The 19,902-nt window shown below is 38.2% G+C and overlaps 1 protein-coding gene across 1 annotated transcript in view; it reads left to right on the forward strand.

Annotated features, from left to right (window-relative positions):
• Positions 1–13,942, forward strand: part of LOC134651007 (uncharacterized) — a 34,416-nt gene extending 20,474 nt beyond the window's left edge. Inside the window, exons 4-7 of the mRNA XM_063505977.1 lie at positions 6,434–6,607; positions 11,882–11,979; positions 13,101–13,202; positions 13,537–13,942. Of these exons, the coding sequence (XP_063362047.1) occupies positions 6,434–6,607; positions 11,882–11,979; positions 13,101–13,202; positions 13,537–13,903 (741 nt within the window). The 3' untranslated portion in view covers positions 13,904–13,942. The remainder of the gene's footprint in view (positions 1–6,433; positions 6,608–11,881; positions 11,980–13,100; positions 13,203–13,536) is intronic.
• The last annotated feature ends 5,960 nt before the right edge of the window (positions 13,943–19,902 follow it).

Below are 19,902 nucleotides of genomic sequence, written 5' to 3' on the forward strand. Positions count from 1 at the left end.
GCATGCTATGCTGAGTTTGGTCGATAGAATTAAGCTTATCTCGCCGACTCTTGCGAGACTTTGAGCACATGACGAATAACGCGTCTCCTACCCAGCCAAAAATGCTATAGCCAAGACAGATAATAGGTGACAACCAATACTTACTTGGTATTTATAGCGAAATTATGGGGAAACATTAAGTTCTACAAATATATTATCATCTAACTTACATCCCGTCACATTCTGCAGTCTCCACATCACAATCGTTTCCATATGTCACCATTGTTTTTCAGGTTCGTGACAGTATGCGTGTTCATTCTTCTCACGACTCTTCTCTTTCCGCACAGACTCCTTTTGCTTGGTTTTTTGTTGAATACAACTTATTAAAACTTGTCATGATCTATAGTTACACGACACGACATCGAAACTAACTCGAAACAAGTCACAATCTCACTAGTAGAAATGGTGATAAGTGGTCTGAAGAACATCTAGGTCATCGTCAAAGCCTGTTCGCACTAGGTCGCGACGCCAACATATCCCGGTAAAAGCGTCGTGGCTTGTAACCATACTTTAATGACACTGTTAACACTACGCGCTTGGCAATGTAAGCATCGCGATTTAATTATACAAGGCACGAACCTTTCTGGGACAATGTGTCGTCACGAGCTAAGAGCTGGCTTAAGCTCAACTTTATCAAAGATACTTAAGTAATAAGACTGCCAACCTCAATATAAAGTCGCGTTCCTTATTTTGTAGACGGCATATAGGGAATTTTCCGGTTGCGGATATACCGTAGGACTCACGCTAGAAGTATCAAAGCCATGCATTGCCACTTGTTTTAATGTTCAAAAAGAACTGTTACATTACATTGCGGTGTTAAAGTCAAAAGTATACAAACTAAATAAGAAAATAAAAGAGCGTTAAACTTCGCTAAGTGCAGGCCTCTATACTTCTATCTATAGTAACAGAAGGGCGACTTTATATAAAGATTGATTGTTTTTATTATTTACTGGTCTTCCTATATGCATGACTCTCTCGAGAACGTGCTAGCAGAAAGGCAGGTATTATGTGTTTAAGAATACGGAGCTCCTCTGGGTAACTCTCATACATGTTCAGTGTCGCTTTACATTTTTAAAGGAAAAAGCCTTTATGATTGAATTTCCAGAACTTATACGGTACAGTATCAGAAAATAATAATAGATAAATTAATTTCAAGCTACTGTTGCGATTCGATATGTCGCTATGGTTTATCGTCTTGCAAAAACAATTTGGCTACAAATTCCTTACTGCTTCTCGCTTACTTGCATTTAGGTTCTGCACTCGATCTGTAATTGAGTAATAAACAAACTTACTAAAAAGTGAATAGATAATTATAAAGATATTCAATGGAATTAAATCGAGCGCAAGCTTGGAGGATATAATCAAACGGAGACGCCATGTCTGTAATTTTCTGTACAAAACAGTCTGGCGATTTTTGCGGGGGAGGGGAACGTCAAATGTATGCGTAACGTAAAAATAGCCATGTCAGATAAACGTCAGTCCATACATTGTGTATGACCGTTGGCCGCCTATTTTCGACAGAGGGGAAAGCCTGTTAATGGCTACTCCGTTTAGTTGTATCCTCCAAGAGCGCAAGTAATAAACAACAGCAGGATCTTTATACCATAATGAGGTCAAATATAGATCACAATAACATGCAGTGTGAAGCAACTTGATGAGCGACACAGATGAAGTAACGAAAGTAATCCAAGCGTGCATGTAAGCACGTGTTTACTAACATCAATGAAGATTGACTCACTGTTTCGGGTAATACTTACCTAAGACTTTCGAGTTGCTTAAAGCAGCTTCAGCGCGCTTGAGGGCGTTTTTTTTTTTGTTGTCCCAAACACTTTTTTTTTCAAATTTGGGATTTTTTATGTTATTTCTACTCAGAATCACGAGCTCCTTCTATCCTAATAGGAGAAAAAAAGTGTCCCAAAATTTCCATACATTTTTCGATCTTCCCATTACGCGACCACCATACAAAGTCTATGAAAAATGGTGACGGAATGGAAATAAAAACCTTAGGACACTTTTTTTCTCCTATTAGGATAGAAAGAGCTCGTGATTCTGAGTAGAAATAACATAAAAAAACCCAAATTTGAAAAAAAAAGTGTTTGGGACAACAAAAAAAACGCCCTTCAACGGCACTTCTTTTCAGGCGCTGTGGTGATTATTGCAGTGACAACGAAGAGCAAACGTCACTTTTTAGTACCACTCGAAAGACACAGACAGATCCTTTATAACCTGTCATTATCATGTAGATAACCGTATCCATTATACGTCCGCTGGATGACACGAATGACGCGCAAACTTGACAACCGTGATGGCTAGTCTAAGAACACGCATTACTTAAACCGACAGAGAGTGAACATGCACTATCTTTGTCATTATCACTTCGATAACCTCATCCACCATAACCCCACTAGATAACACGTACTATACGATACGATTTGACAACCGCAGTTAAGAGGATACGCATTGTGCGTCAGAGAGTGAAAGCAGCACTCGTTTTTTAAACCTTTTGTATAATATGTTATCTACATAGGTAAGTATCTGTTCATGTGAGGCAAGTTGATGAGCGACACAGATGAAGTAACGAAAGTAATTCAAGCGTGCGCGTGCGGGCACTAACATGTGTTTATAGACACACGCGAGCCACTTTCCACGTTTAACACTTCCGTCTTGTTCGTGACACGGAACTGTATCATGGAAATTAGCAAATACTTACTTTGCCTACTTGCGTGTGCTAGGTGCGTACTGGTGGAACTAAATTGAAGACGGTGCCCTTCGTTTCACAAAGGTTAACTTTCGTGGACCCACATTTTCAAAATAATATGTATTTGACATGTAGGTAAGTATGCGAGCGCCACAATCGTGCATATGGCCATTATACTCGGACGGCGATACTAAGTACAAGAACTTATCTAGGAGATTCTTGCGTTTGACCAAATAATTTAATATTAGGTTACTCGATTGCACAAATTGTATAGATATATGTTTCAATTGCATTTACGTTATCTAGCAATCGTGGGTGACAGTGTGCTGACTTGTCGGTATCCTTATATGCATCAATTGGCATTCTATGAATAATAGTAGTTTATGCAACAGTGATATAATAAGGGTTCTTAAAATTCAAGGGTCGAAGTTACAAAACGAGACGTAGTCGAGTTTTGTAAAAAAAGACCCGAGAATTTTAAGAACCAATTATGAGCTGTTGCATACATTACTTTTTCTATGCCAGCTGCAGCAAAAAAAAAAAAAAAAAGTTATTATTAAAAAAAAAAGAGTTATTATTTAAAAAAAAAGAGTTATTATTTAAAAAAAAAAAGAGTTATTATTGTAAATGAAAACATACCTCTTTCAATCAAGATGATCGGAACTTGTATCTTTAAAAAAAATAAAGCAGTTGTATTATACTCATAAGATGACTGCTAGCAGTCATCTTATGAGCCTATAGACAAAGCATTCAAATGACATTGCTTTAGATATCACTGTCAGTCATTTAATTGACACATTTAAGTGCTGGAGTAGAAAAAATAAGTTTACTTTATGTGATCTCATATGATGACTCAGATTCACTTCTGAGCTTGGTTAATTAAATTCGGCGCGGGGTGCGGCGACTCGACTTAAGGGGCCCACTGATTAACAGTCCGCCGGACGGTATCGGCCTGTCAGTTGTTCGGAACTGTCAACTTTTTGTTCTAACTGACAGGCCGATACCGTCCGGCGGACTGTTAATCAGTGTGCCCCTTTAGCAAAGATTCTGAATACCGTCTTACGTCTAATAACTCAGATTACCTACTCGTACCTTTGTTAGATGATCAAACATAAGTACCTACGGTTTTGACAGTGCTAGTCTACTTTTTGCACTGTAGGTGCATAAAAACATCAACACCGATCTCGTACAATGCCTATTGCAACATAACTGGCGCGTTAAACACTATAGATAAGACATCGACTTTAAAACTTTCTCATAGACACAATAGATGGGTCGTTCTCGCATTTCGTGCAAATCGGTGTTTTCGGAAATTTACCAAAAATGTGGTGGCGTTTACGAATATCTGTTAATGCAAGGTTGTAACATAGGGCCTAAAGTATATGTCTCTCCAATGAACAATTCTAAAAAGGTATGTATTTTCTTTATATGTACAATTAACACCCAATTTTTTCATTCATCTCTACATGTAACGCGTGAAGATATAACTTTGACCTACATTTTAACCTTAATATACTACAAATAGAAAATTCGTTGTTTGTTCGATAAATGACTTATTTAGTTATGTTTTAAATCGTATAATATTAGAAGCTAGAAATAAATAATAAAAACTATACAGCCTTATAAGTGTATGGTTCAAGTAATTTCTTCATTACCGACGCGAGAAATAGATTAGTTATATTTTGCTATATAGCGAGGGTATATAGCGCCTACCGCCGATGCAACACATTGTTCGTCAGTCAGTTGGCCGCGTGATCTCGTAGCGGACGCCCGTGTGCCGCTGTTAGCGAAAATATATACGATCTCTCGGGTCGGGAAGGAGTGTGGTTCTCGTTAGTCTTCATCGCCATCGCGTGATTTATACAGTAAGTAGCAAGTGTACATTATTATAATTATACGTAATGAAGTGTTTTAGTGTCGCCTTTCAGATGGTTTATTCTGCAAAATTAAGGTCTGATGCCAACTGATGTAGGCGACAAAAACTTCCAAAACTTCATTCATATCGGTTTCATTCACTTCTTTTCCTTCCAATTTTACTGGGGAAGGTAATGAATGACTTAAGAAGGTAATGATAATATATTCGAGGCAGTGCATTTAATGGAAAGAGGCTTAGTTATTATAAATATTACGTTGTTATAAACATTTAAAACTGTATATGATAATAGGGGAGCCCAACCGGGGAGCCTTTGTAGTCTAAGATGGTCGACCTTCACCGATATGTCTGACGGATTAAACTTACATATTATGAAAGAAAATATGTTCCTGAACATAAATAAATAGGGTTGCTTAAAGAAATATGGTCAAGACTATTTTTTATTATTAAAAAAATAAAAAATTCTTCAAATTTCACCGATCTGTCTGACAAACGAAATAAGTTCCAATGGAAAGTATACAACTTGTACAATATAAATCAACTAGGTTGCCTATCTTTTTCCGGTCACTATTATGTGGTTATAGGGTTGCTTGCGAAAATCTGGTCACAAATAAGGGTTGCCAGGCTTTTAAATAAAATAAGAAGGGAAGACTTTTAGCGATAACTCATAAACGGCTTAACTTATCAAGTTTGCTTTAATTTTGTTTGAATGAGTTTATTAAGCACTATTTTTATGATTTTTTTCATATTTTTTGGACCGATTTTTCAAAAGTTAGAAGGAATAACTGTTTTTTGTTCTTTCTAAATTATTATTTCCGAAATGATTCACTTTATCAAAAAATTTTGTTTGCAAACTCCTATTTATTTTTAAAGACCTATCCAACGACACCCCACACTATAGGGTTAAAACGATAAAAAAAATTACATAGGTACAAAACGCGAATGATTTAAATATATTTTGTTTATGCTAATTTTTGAAAATTTGAAAACTATGTTTTATGTGATATGGTGCGCAGATGATCAAACCGACTTAACAAACACTTGGGGTTGACAATCTCGACTCATAATGATGATAAGTAAATGGTAAATGTACCATCTAGCTTGAACATTATAAGTTGAGATTGTCAACCCCAAGTGTATGTCAAGTCGGTTTGATCATCTCCGCAGTGCTTAAGACACATGTTTTTAATATTGTTGATTTTAATTGGTGTTAATTTTCTTGAAATACAGTTTTTTTATGTTCGATTTCATAAGTTTGTTTCATTACCGTCCACTGATAAAATTACCATCTCGGCCGATTTCATTACCAGCGCGTAGTTCATTACCACTAGCCTTATTAAATGAAAAGTAATAACGTTACAAAGGTGCCTTTAGCAGAAAAATGTTAATAAATGAATCCACAAATTGACGAAACCCAAAAGTTTACCATTTAAAAGAAAAATTACAAATCGAGAGAATCTCACCGATTTGCACGAAATGAGAGAATGACCCAGATAAGCGCGAGACGAGAGTTATGGATGCAATGTGCAGCGAGCGATAAATACAAATATTTAGACTTCGCAACATACGAGTAATGTGGTATGAAAGACAGTCCGATTATGATTTTGGTTCAGAAACTTCGGAATAAGTGTCTGATTTGGGCAATCCCCTTATCCGCAGCAGTATATTAAAATTAAGCAGGTACTTAACTCAAATTCAGTTACCGTAGCTTAAAGTTAGTAGGTAGATGGATACTGCCTGCATATTTTCAATTCTATAAAAAAGTTTCACACGTGGTTTATATTTTTAAATTTTTTGTTGACATTTGATACGTTTTTTTGCAGGTGTTAGTTGGCGGCGCGTGTGGTGTAATTGTCTGCGTGCTGCTAGTAGTCGCCGGCGCGACGTACGCGCGTTGCCGGAGCGGCGCACGGGCGCGCTCGCAACCGCTGCCACAACCTGGGCTGGACGACGACACGCGGCTTAGAGAGTTCCACAAACAGCTGGACTGCTTGCGAGTAAGTACCCTCATAAGGCACGAGTGATTGTAGTTGCGTGTTGGTAATAATATGCTAGTTGTCGCCGGCGCGACGTACGCTCGTTGCCAGAGCGGCGCACGGGCGTGCTCGTAAACGCTGTCGTAGCCGGCTTGGACGACGACACGCGTCTTAGGGAGTTTCATAAACACAGGTGAACTGCTTGAGAGTAAATTCCTAGCTGGACCGGATAACTAGTGGCAGTGGAGCGAAAAACGCTAGTTCGTCTTTTTTTTTATTCGCCTAATACTAACTCTACAACAGAGGGCCTACCGCGAACCACGTTCGACGTTTTGCCTCCCTGTCACACTAACGTACGAATTTACAAGTGCGACAGAGAGGCAACATTTCCTACGTGGTTTGCGGAATTCGCGGTAGACCGTCAGGACAGCTACGAGCTCATATAACCATAAAATAAATTTATATAAATAAGCTAAACTATCTTATAATAATTGTAAATAATGTTTGAGTCTGACGATGTATAATTAATATATAAATATATTCTATTCTATTCTATATAGGCTTTAAAACTACAGTTTTTATCTAAGCATTCATTTGTACTTACCTGCTTCACACAAACTGATTGTTGGTTTCGTTAGCAGTAAATTAATGTTTATTATTATTTATTTTATTTTATTTAAGGTCCGTCACAAAGGGTAAATTAATGTTTATTATTATTTATGTTATGTTAATATGATAATCCGATGTTTTCCGGTAGTTCCTTATTTTCATTTCTCAACACTTGCTACCTTGTAATGGTTTACGTATCCGTTACTTTTCTCGCCAGTCTCAAAGTTAACGACCGATTAGATTACTTGATACTAGGGCTTCCAAATACCGGACTTCTCACAATACCGGTATTAATACCGAAACTGTCATCAATACCGGGATCCCGGTATTGGATATGAATCGCTTAAAAATATATAGTTTTATTAAAAAGGGGAATTGGAAAAGCTCACTGGAATACCAGATATGTCCTAAAAGCTATTACAACAATAAACAATCAATGCCGCCATCTGCAATAATTTTATTTCACACTCCAGGTTGGCAATAATTTTATCCAATTTGTTGACTTCACCTCACCAGTCACATTTGTAGTCTAACTTAACCAACCAGACAACATTTTTTCAAATTTCCGTAAAATTGGTTTGCCATTATTACAGTTATCCTTGCTCTTTCGTTTTATTTTTTGATAAGATTATGAGAACTAATTATGTGAATGTTAATGTCACTATCATCATATTCATCACTCACATAACTTCAGGATTCATCCACCACCAACCACCAAATATTTATCTGACGCATAGGCAACGATATTGTTTCAATAATAAAATGAGGGCTAGAGACCAGTTAGAGTTAGACCAAGTAAAGTCTGCAACGATTTTGATAGCATACGCAGTACGCAGTGCAAGCTAGTGTTATTTGTACGTCATAATTTCATAGAAGTTTGACGTTTAAAATAACACTTGCACTGCGCGTGCTATCAAAATAGTCGCAGTCTTTTCTTGGTCTAACTCTAGATGCGTCTGACGTTTAGTAAGCTTTTTGATACAGCCGAATATAATGGATTTAAGGGGTTTATACTGCGCATTACCCTCGTTTTTAGGGTTCCGTACCCAAAGGGTAAAAACGGGACCCTATTACTAAGACTCCGCTGTCCGTCCGTCCGTCCGTCCGTCCGTCTGTCACCAGGCTGTATCTCACGAACCGTGATAGCTAGACAGTTGAAATTTTCACAGATGTTGTATTTCTGTTGCCGCTATAACAACAAATACTAAAAACAGAATAAAATAAAGATTTAAGTGGGGCTCCCATACAACAAACGTGATTTTTGACCGAAGTTAAGCAATGTCGGGCGGGGTCAGTACTTGGATGGGTGACCGTTTTTTTGCTTGTTTTGCTCTATTTTTTGTTGATGGTGCGGAACCCTCCGTGCGCGAGTCCGACTCGCACTTGGCCGGTTTTTTTTTAAATACCGGGATCCCGGTATTGCCTTTAAAAATACCAGTATTGAAAAAAGCGTCTAAAAAGACGGGATCCCGGGATCCCGAAATACCGGGATCCCGGTATTGGAAGCCCTACTTGATACATAAAACTACCTCTTACTTTACAAGTTTAATCGTTAAATCTCGCATTTACAGTACTCGCAACTAGTCAACAGGAACTGCATATATGCATTAGGTGAGTTGGAGTAACTGTTTCATGTTACTTCACTAAGTGACATTGATAAAGTATCCAACAAAGAGAGGTGCGGATGTGTCTGGTTAGCAGTGGATTTGACACGTCGTCTGTACAAGCACTTATTATTGACAAAGAATACTAGAGGCACTGGGCAATGAGTACTAGTCAAACATTACCTTTAGTAGAACGTTTAAGTCATTGCGTAGATCTGTGTGTATGATTAGCGTACCTATTAGTACCAGATATGGTATAAATATATACAATACATGGTACAAGTATTATAAGTGCATTGGAATAAATTCTCAGTAAACCTTATTAAAGCATTCAGTTTGAAATACAGGTAGGTAGACTAGGTAAGTAGACCATGATCAAATATCATAATAAAATTATAAATATACCTTTATAGAAAGTTATGATATTTGATCATAATAATCGACCTGTCTGGCGTAATGGGTAGGTAGTGACCCTGCCTATGAACCCGATAGTCCCTGGTCCAAATCCTGGTAAGGGCATTTATTCGTGTAACGCGCATGGATATTTTGTTCCTGAGTCAAGGGTGTCTTCTATGTAATTAAAACATACATGATGTACCTATATTATATATCATTGTCTAAAGGGGCCACTGATGAACAGTCCGCCGGACGATATCGGCCTGTCAGTTGTTCGGAACTGTCACCTTTTGCGTTTAACTGACAGGCCGATACCGTCCGGCGGACTGTTAATCAGTGGGCCCCTTTAAGTACCCACAACACAAGCCTTATTGAGCTTACTGAGGGGCTAGATCGATTTGTGTAAGATTGTCCCATTATATTTATTTATTTAATAATTTCAAACAAATTAAATTAATAGTTTTACCTTAGTATCAGAGTATCAGTCCAATTTCCAACAAAGTTCTTATTACCTCGCGTCGAGTATAAAACACCCATAAATTTTACATTGAGTGCAAGACAGCTTAGTTGAGAACTGAGAACGAATCGATTTGTATAAGATTGTTCCAAGTCAACAGTTTTCGCTTTACCTATGCAAGATGCCAGACTGCAACTCTTCTTATTTATCCAAACATGAGTTAATCTAGCTTTAAATTTTTCTCGGTTTCAAAACTTTCATCAAAAATGTACTTTATATTGGGACTAAGTAGAGATTTGGAGATAACTGAGCTAAGCGGAGTCAATAAAATAATATAAAAATACCTAACAGTGGCGGCGCGTCAAACATATCCACAGGCAAGCCGGGGCTAATTTGGCTTACATATTTCCTTTACAACTCTGCTCAAATGTCCAAAAACAGGCAAGCCGATGGGAATCGGCTTTTATGGACGCGCCGCCACTGATACCTAATGAGAAACAGTAGGATGTAGAATTCAAATATATAATCAAGGCATCTAACTTAACGGGTATACTTATGACATTTTTTCCTAATGTATAGTTTAAGGTTTATTTAGTTCAATGTTGGTTTTCGATTCGGGTGAAACGGTTCCGAGTGATTATCTATGTCTAATTTTCGTAGCTAGCAGTGTAGGTAGGTATTACATGCCGTTTTAGTAAATTTAAATTCCATAAGATTCCATAGCATAATGTACTTGCAGTCTCGTCGTTGTTTGAAACGATTACGATGCCAGATACGGTAAAAGAATGTTGGTAGAGCGTGCATAACATTGAGCTTGTGCCTAGGTAATCCATTATGCAACGTTATATTATGTCTGTGTTATTTTATCTCATTCATGTACTTTGTGTAATATGTGCTACTGAATCAGTAGGAACAATTTTTTTAACAGTATAAGATAGTTTATCAAATACATTTTAATAAGTTTTTAGGGTTCCGTACCTCAAAAGGTAAAAACGGAACCCTAATAGGATCACTCGTGCGTCTGTCTATCCGTCCATCTGTCACATCCTATTTTCTCCGAAATTACTGGACCGATTAAGTTGCAATTTGGCACACATATGTAAGTTTGTGACCCAAAGATGGACATGTAACGTAAACAAATGAATTTTTAATTTTAGGTTAAATAGTTTAGGAGTTATTCAAGAAAATAGGCAAAAAATGACCATTCCCCCCCTTATCTCCGAAACTACTGGGTCTAATTTTTTTTAAATACACAAAATAGTTCTTTAAGTACCTATAGATGACAGGAAAACCTATTAGAAATGTGCAGTCAAGCGTGAGTCGGACTTAATGTACGGAACCCTTGGAACGCGAGTCCGCCTCGCACTTGGCCGGTTTTTAGGGTTCCGTACCCAAAGGGTAAAAACGGGACCCTATTACTAAGACTCCGCTGTCCGTCCGTCCGTCCGTCCGTCCGTCCGTCCGTCCGTCCGTCCATCCGTCTGTCACCAGGCTGTATCTCACGAACCGTGATAGCTAGACAGTTGAAATTTTCACAGATGTATTTCTAATGCCGCTATAACAACAAATACTAAAAACAGAATAAAATAAAGATTTAAGTGGGGCTCCCATACAACAATCGTGATTTTTGACCGAAGTTAAGCAACGTCGGGCGGGGTCAGTACTTGGATGGGTGACCGTTTTTTGCTTGTTTTGCTCTATTTTTTGTTAATGATGCGGAACCCTCCGTGCGCGAGTCCGACTCGCACTTGGCCGGTTTTTTTTTATTAAGGCACAGAATAAATAGGTACTAGTACTAAGTACAGAAGACTCACTCTCTAACAAAACGCGTCTGTTACGATCAGCACAGATATGGCCGCTAGGTGGCGACAGCGCCACGCGCGGCTTGTGGCTTTCCCCAAAATTGGGGCGAAACGGATGTACTTTTACTACCTGTAGCAAAGCGACGAAATCGCGGAGTGAGCCACGCCTGATTAAGGTTCGATTTACTAAGGGCAAGAGAAATAGGTACTAGTAGGGAAACCTCATTCTAGCTGTTTCTTTTGGCACTAGCAAAATAAACTATTATCTTACCCCACATGACCTTAAATTATTCTCGAGGCAGAGGTGTAGGGTTGGAGCCGGTGTAGCTTTACTTGACGTTCATAAGCGCATTGTACTATGCTTACTTGAATAAACTATTTTTTATCTTTTTATCTTATCTTATCTTATTATTATTTTGTTTTACAGCCACACGCCTACACGTTGCTAGCGATATTAAATCACACCCGGCACCAGGTCCGGGAACTTTACCAGCTGGGCAACACCGATGCCGCAATGGCTTACAGGTAATTACATAATTAATTACTTTGATTATTATGTCTAAATATCACATTCAAATAGTTTCCGATGCCACTCTCGAACACACGTCATGGAAATATTAGGTATAAAATCGCGGGATTCCCCGGGGGCATTCCTCAAAAAGGTCTACATTGTCGCGGACGTGACGCGTATGGCCTGGCCGCTACCACAGCCGCTACCTTATTAACCTGCAGAAATATGTTGTACTTAAAAATATACCGTTAAATTTAAAGCTTAGTTATCAAACGTTCACATGCCAAATATCTGTTTCTTAGCTTCATCAGAACTGTTAAAAAAACACTTTTCTGGAATGCCCCCACGACCTAAGTATTATAATTAGGTACTGCCCGCCACGCATATAACAGCTGTAGCAGCCATTGCAAGTATGAATTTTGAATTTTATTGGACGAGTATACTAACGGTAAACTGACTTTCCGATTTAAAAAAATGGGTAAGTATTCCAATAGCAGTTATGTCCACTATAAATAAACATAGCAGGGCAGAGACCCTACGGCAAATAACGAAAATCGAATTTTCTTTATTTGCCTTCTTGCATATTCGAGCGATAGAGAACCTTAAAGCATTGTTGGATGTAGAAAATGTCTGCGTGTGCAATACAAGTAATTCACTCCTTTGAAGTCTATGTATAGTAAAGGCATAATTTCAGTAGAGTTACCGTTACGACTTTTACTGGAGCTTTGTACCAAAGATTTGAACTTTTCCTTACTTCTTATCTTTCTATTTAACTATAAGCTTTATTACCACATAGTAAGGTTACTTTTTAGTTCGTGTTTGAGAAAATTACCCGGTTTAAATAGTAAAAAGATCAAAAGTAAACAATTCTTCTTTTAACGCAATGAATTTACGCCCTAATGGGTTTTTATATGTTTACACTAGGAAAGTTAACAGTTTATTACCTACAACTTTATGTTTTATTTTGGTAGGTACCTTATATTTTAAAACAACATTACCTTGGTTTCTATAAGCACTGTGGTAAGCTAATACTGAAGCCTATGAGTGACGAGGTGACACGAAGTCACTCAAAGTCAATCAAAGTCTAGATTAAAGGTTGTTTTTTTGTTGTGTCTAACATAAAGATTTCTTACAGTTGCGTGATGAGCGACCTGGCGAAGCTGCTTATTTTGTTGAATAAGCAGCAAGTGCCCGTGGTGCCTGAGGAATGGCAACGGCTTGCCAGCTGGGCTGAAAGGTAACTAGCCCTTATTTCCTGTAAAACCAATAAAATTAAGCAAAAAAAAATCACCACAATGTACCTGCCCTTTTTTCAATTCTTCACATTATGCTATGTCAGGACAGGACTTAATTATTTCAAATTTCGTATTTTGAAAGTTCTTTGTTTTGTTTTATTAAGTTAATTACCTAATATATACACAATATGTTCGAGAAGGAAACTATTAGGTATTACAATGATTTGCGGCTTCAGTATTTTATGCTTATAAATAATTTAAAAAAGCCATTCATTGAGTAGTTTACCCTACTTATTTAATGACCCAAATAATAATATTACCTCTATTAATTTTCAGAATATTAAAACGCTACAGCCGCAACCCACTACCGCCGCAGTCGCAAGAGCATCAACTAGTGAATTTCCTCTCGCCCCCACCGAGCCAAAGCTCCGACTCTGAGATCACTCAGCAGTCCTTCTCTACTTTTAAGCCCCCTTCATACTCTCCAACGTCATACGACAGCACTTTGGATAAAGAATTAGAGAGCCAATGGGCGGACGTCCGGCCGCCTAGCTACTCGCAGATAGAGAAAGAGAAAGAGACAATAGTCCTCTCCGATCCCTGGGAGAGGAGACCAATTGTTAGAAGAGAGAGTGTGTGGCTCGAGGACGAGCTGTTTGAGATGACAAGAAGACCACAGGACGAACTGACCACAGAACTATAACAAAGAATAGAATAGGACTAAGTAGCATTTCTTCAAGCATTCCAATGTTTTCAATAAACCTACGTGACAATTTTATAAGGGAAACATGTATACAGCAGCATACATGTATATAGCAGCAATAGTTGCTAAGCGGGTGAGGTGTTCAAAATGATCTTGACGCTACAGAATAAGAGCGCGTCAAGGTAATTTTGAACACCTCGCCCGCTTAGCAACTTCTGCTGCTTACTGTTCAACGTGTAACAAAAATAACTGACAGTATCACTCAGATCTCTTTTTTCAACCGAATTCCAAATTAAAGGAGATTTTGACATTATCTCAAATATGATTACCTAAACGTACCTATTTGTCTACGATACTTATTCATTTTATACTCATAAAATACATTCAATAGAGTTTATTCAATGGTTTCATAATTGGGTGTCGGATTCGTTAAATTTTAGTTGTAAGGCCTAGTTATATTGTTTTTAATTAATTTGGTTTATATATATATTCGTATGTTTTTATATCTTAATAATTCTAGTCAATACGTAACTTTACACTACATTAATTACCTATGTAGCATTTCTTACTTCTCCACTGGAAAAAAAATCCTTTGCAATAACAAGGAAAAAAGTCCTGTTGCAATAACTACCTATGCTAGATTGTCAGATCTTACTGTTACACGTTGATGTTAAAAATGACCGTAAAAAAAATAATGTTACGAGACACAAATGTGGATCGCAACACAAATTGAACCTACGAATTAATTGGAGTAACACTAAAGCAGACAAAATAATTACTACAGACGAATTTGGTTAAATACGTGTTACGAACTCACCAAGTTTATCATCGATCGAATTTAGATTATATTTGCCTGCCTGGAATCTTTTGAAGACTGGCCCAGTCGCCGAGAGCTTGAGACGAGACAAGGATCTTCAGTATGTTTGCTCTAGTGATAGCATTCCTACACCACACTTCTCAATTTCAAGTGTGCTCGTGAAAACATTACGGCTACCGTGAAAGTTTGAAATCTAAGAAAGTCTGTGTCCATCTTTATCGATCTTGCGAATTACAATATTCGATTAACAGGGACGCAGTTAGAATTTTATAATTTTGATGTTCACGGTAGCCCCCCAGAAAAGTTGTAAAGTAGAGTCCAGACGAGACAATTTTTCGCCAATCTGATGAAATTGTCCGATCGAATCAGGCCGTGCGGACGCAAACGCCAATTTGATTCCCCGATCAAATCAGCAGGTGCGGACACAAAAATGCCAATTTTCGAAGTTAGTATCTATGAAATGCAAATTGGTGATTAAATTGTAGGTAATACGTCTGGACGCTAGATGAGATTGGCGCCAATTATTTTCCTGATCAAATCGGTCGATTTGCCCAGCTTGTCTGGACTCTACTTAATAACTTTTACTCAAAACCGTTAGCTAATCTTGACCCAAGTCTTTAAAGTACAAATAAATCCAACTTTATGCGACGTTAATTTAGAAAATTTGTGTATAGGTAGGTAGGTAGTTATCATATTATAGTAACTAAATATATTTTTTGTAAGTAAGTAATTAGTGCCTATTGACGCATAGTTTATACTTTAATACATTATACCGTGTCGTACCTGTAACTTATCGAAATGAATAAAAGAATAAAGTTGACGGATAACCTTTTATGTATTTGTATTTTATTTAAACTCGACCAATTAAAATGTACCTAGTAACAATTTACCTACATTGTACGGCACTGGTTGCAAATTGCTTTAGTTTCCACACTTAATTAATTTATTACGATTTGCCTATTTCGAATGAGTGCCACACTTACAATGCCACCGATTTACAATAGTTATTTACGATAAAAGTGCGGAAAGTAGAAAATTCGCAACGAGTGGTGATAAATTAAAACACGACCGAAGGGAGTATTTTAAATCGACACGAGTTGCGAATTACCCATTCGCACGTGTATTGTAGAACGTTTTACAGTACATATTTATGGCCCTTTAAATTTTTAACATTGGCACGGAAAGTGCTTATTCCCGCACTAGTGCGTGAAAGTAGCACCATATGTACTGTCAAATAAAATAAAGTTGTTCTTGCTTAAGTCTACAAAATACTAGCTACAATGATGCGGAAACTTGAAATCTGGGGCCTACCGCGAAAACGAAAATCGTGATTTCTTTATCTGCATCTCTATCTCTCGCTCGAATATTTTAATTAAGTATCATTTTTTATAATGTACTGGAGATTGTGCAACCCGAGAGTAATAAGTAGGAATTATTTTTACCCCAGACTTTATTGTATAAATATATCATTATTAATAAAATGTTAAAATATTGCTTTTATTGATTCAACATTCCTACAAAACCGTCGTAGGTAGGCGTACAGTTTATTGGCAACCGCAACTCTTAACTTTCATGTTAGGATAATTTCTATGCATCACATTGCTTTCCTCGGACAGATATAACACAGCAAGAGGCTCGAGCTCGGTCGGCACACAACACGGCTTTGGCACAGCGTCCTCTAGTCTATTCACGAGTGCTTGTACGATGGCGTGACTGGTCGTGTTCGGGAGGTTCTGAGGTAGACACTGGCCGGAACAGTAGCCGGCATCGTAGTCGTTTGGAGCGAGTATGTAGTCGCTCCAGCCGAGGTCTGCGAAATTGACGGTCAGTGGCCTGCGTTGGCACACGTATTCTGACATGCTTGTGGTAGTTGTGGTAGTTGTGGTGATGGTGTGGTGTGACTTGCTGGATAATATTTCTGATGGAGACAGTATGACGGATGATCTAGCCAGGTTGTCTTCTGGCTGGTTAGTGGTGACTTGCTCGGCTGGCTTGCTGGGCATTGTATCGCCTAGTGGAGACGTTAGGTCCTGACGTATAGTAGCCTGAAAATAGAAGTGGTGAATAATGGTTTGCTCCCACGCCCCATAAAAATTTAATGATCCCACCGGTGATGCTCACAGCATCGGACTACTACTGAGGTTAGTAAAGGAGGTAATGAGCTTTTGATCCCACCGGTACGTGTTGCTCATTGGCCACACAGGAGAAGATTAGATATATGTACGTGATCCCACCGGTGATACTCATGGCAGCCAATTTGTTAAATCCCTCTCAGTATACTTGTACTACACACATACATGTAGGTATAGTAGGTACCTATAATTTAGTATGGAATCTATTTTTTCCGTTTTCAAAATGAAAGTTTCCCTTAACTGTAAAATTCTCCTGAAAATTCAAAGATTTTTGCGAATATTTTGAAAAACTTCCGCTACTTGCACATCTGTTGGGTCTACCGTGAATGCAGAAGATGCTGATCCATTTTCATCCCTTGGGAACTGCGGCCTTGTTCACTTTATCATTCTTATAATATTTCAGCATATGTCTTTGATTTCAGTAAAGACTTACCAGTTTCTCAAGGTCCGGTGGAGCACCAATTGCAGTTATACACAGTGCAAGCATTACGCTAACCAGGACGCACGCGCAAGCTTTTATACGCATCTTCAACTTGTTTATGTTCCGTCCGAAAATTCACGCAGTTGGAATAAGCACAGTGCCTGCGCCAATTTGGAATTGGATCTCCGGTTTAAAGGTAACGGAATAAGCTCTAAGAAAAACACTGAGTAGAGGCAAGCGAGCCACGGACTTTTTTAAAATGTATCCGGAAAAAATAATTAAAATACGGACATGATATGAGCTCACGCGTGGCACTACATACAAATAGACAGACGCGGCGGGTGACTTTGTTTTATAAGGTGTAACGATTCCGTAAATGAGTTTGAAGAATCTTCGGAGTTATAACCTACGACACGTCCGGGTTGAAAGTGCAAGCTTATCGCAAACTGCGATTCTTAGTAAAAACGTATTATTATTATAAAGGAAATGTTTTATATTTATTATACCTAATAATAGAATACTTACGCACACACGCCGACTCTAATTAACAAACAGGCATTGTGGGAAAAAAATGTTTTATTATCTTCGGTAGCTACCTATATAATAAGCCTGCCAAGACAACAATCGCCATACAATAATTTAAAGAGCTTCTGATCAGTGGTTGTGAAAAAATGCAGATTATTTTCATATATTTTTCCTTACTTAACTTCATAACAGTTAAAAGCGAATGCTGCGGCACTTTCACCATTTCATTCGTACCAAAAACAAATGAACTCGCCAAGTGCGATACACACGTACGATACGGATACAGACAAACGGAATTCACCAATGACAATCCGGTCCGGATCCGTCTCGGTCCGTGCAAGGTAAAGGTGTGCAACGACGGCGAACCGACGGTCGGCAAGTACTGTGGGAAAGGACCGTGCAATATCTTCGGGTGCAATTGCGCTGGAGGCTGTATTAAAGGGCATTCTGAATATCCAGAGGATCCTGTGAGGAATTTTATGGATTATTATTCGATGTCAGTGGATCTCGCTACTAAACCTCGCACCACCACCACCCGTTGGCTAACCATTAATTGGCCTTTCAGCAAGAACACGCCTGCGTAATAACAACAAGCAGGCAGCATCACCTCTTAAGATTTAACCTCTAGCCGAAGAGAGGCCAATAAAAAGGCATCCATTGTATTCTATTTTTAATCTTTAGTTTGACAAATCAAAATTGCATTGGTCTTGGCAAGATTTGATGTCCAGAGTGTCCAGGCGGCTAGAGGCTAAGTGGAAAAAAATATAGCTGGTCAAGCAGATCTTGTCAGTAGAAAAAGACGGCAAATTTGAAAAATGTAGGTGCAAAGGGATATCGTCCCATAGAAAATTTGAATTACGCACCTTTTTTTACTGACAATTAAGATTTGCTTGACCAGCTTTATATAACTTTTTGAAAAAAAAGGGTTTTTTTTTTCATGTTTATCACCATAGAAATTTGAATTTCCCGCTCTTTTCTACTGACAAAGTTGTTTGACCGGCTATACCTAAAACCTTCTCCGAAATGTAACAAACACTTTTCTGAATACCGCATCAAAATCGGTTCAGCCAAACGCGAGATAATCGCGAACAAACATACAAACATAATAGTCGAACTGAGAACCTCCTTTTTTTTAAGTCGGTTATTAATGCATTCTCTGACAAGTTTGTGCAAAGTTATTAAGTTAGCGTAGTCAGATTCTATCTCATTCACGCTTCACGCAGAGCACAATCTGAAAAGTGGCAGAGAGCCAAGAGCAAACAAATTTCGATTATCGCGGTAGACCCTCGCCTTCAGTATTTAAGAGAATAAATGAGAGCTCTTGTCTACTTACAAGGTGGCAAAAAGAAATGTCTTGGAGGATATAATCAAACGGAGACGCCATGTCTGTAATTTTCTGTACAAAACAGTCTGCCGATTTTTGCGGGGGAGGGGAACGTCAAATGTATGCGTAACGTAAAAATAGCCATGTCAGATAAACGTCAGTCCATACATTGTGTATGACCGTTGGCCGCCTATTTTCGACAGAGGGGAAAGCCTGTTAATGGCTACTCCGTTTAGTTGTATCCTCCAAGAGAAATGTAGACGAGAATGACGACGCCTCAGTCGTCCTCCCATAGAAAATTTTAATTTCGGCCTTTTCTACTGACAAAGTGCGTTCAAAAATGACAGCGTTTTACACAAAAATAAAACGCTAATTAAATAACTTACCATATTCGGAACCTAAAGTAATATATTGAGAGTGGCAACACTGTAGTTAGTCGTATTGTCCTTTTCTAGCATATACGTCCATCTCTCTCCCACACCCCCACCACTTCAGGCAGTTGCGTTTGACAATTTTGACAGTTAGAAACAAACGCAAGTTACCTCATTGTCTCAAAATTATACATATTTACACCAGGCAGGATTAAAACTTTAGGTTCCGAATATGGTAAGTTATTTAATTAGCGTTTTATTTTTGTGTAAAACGCTGTCATTAAACAACTGTACCGATATTCGGAACCTAAAGTAATATATTGAGACGTGTTTGTTATCGCCTGGTGGTGGGAAGACGCCAAGCCAATGTGATTATACATGTACTTACATATTATGTATATGTAATATT

Source organism: Cydia amplana, chromosome 9, assembly GCF_948474715.1.
Source record: "Cydia amplana chromosome 9, ilCydAmpl1.1, whole genome shotgun sequence".
NCBI lineage: Eukaryota > Metazoa > Arthropoda > Insecta > Lepidoptera > Tortricidae > Cydia > Cydia amplana.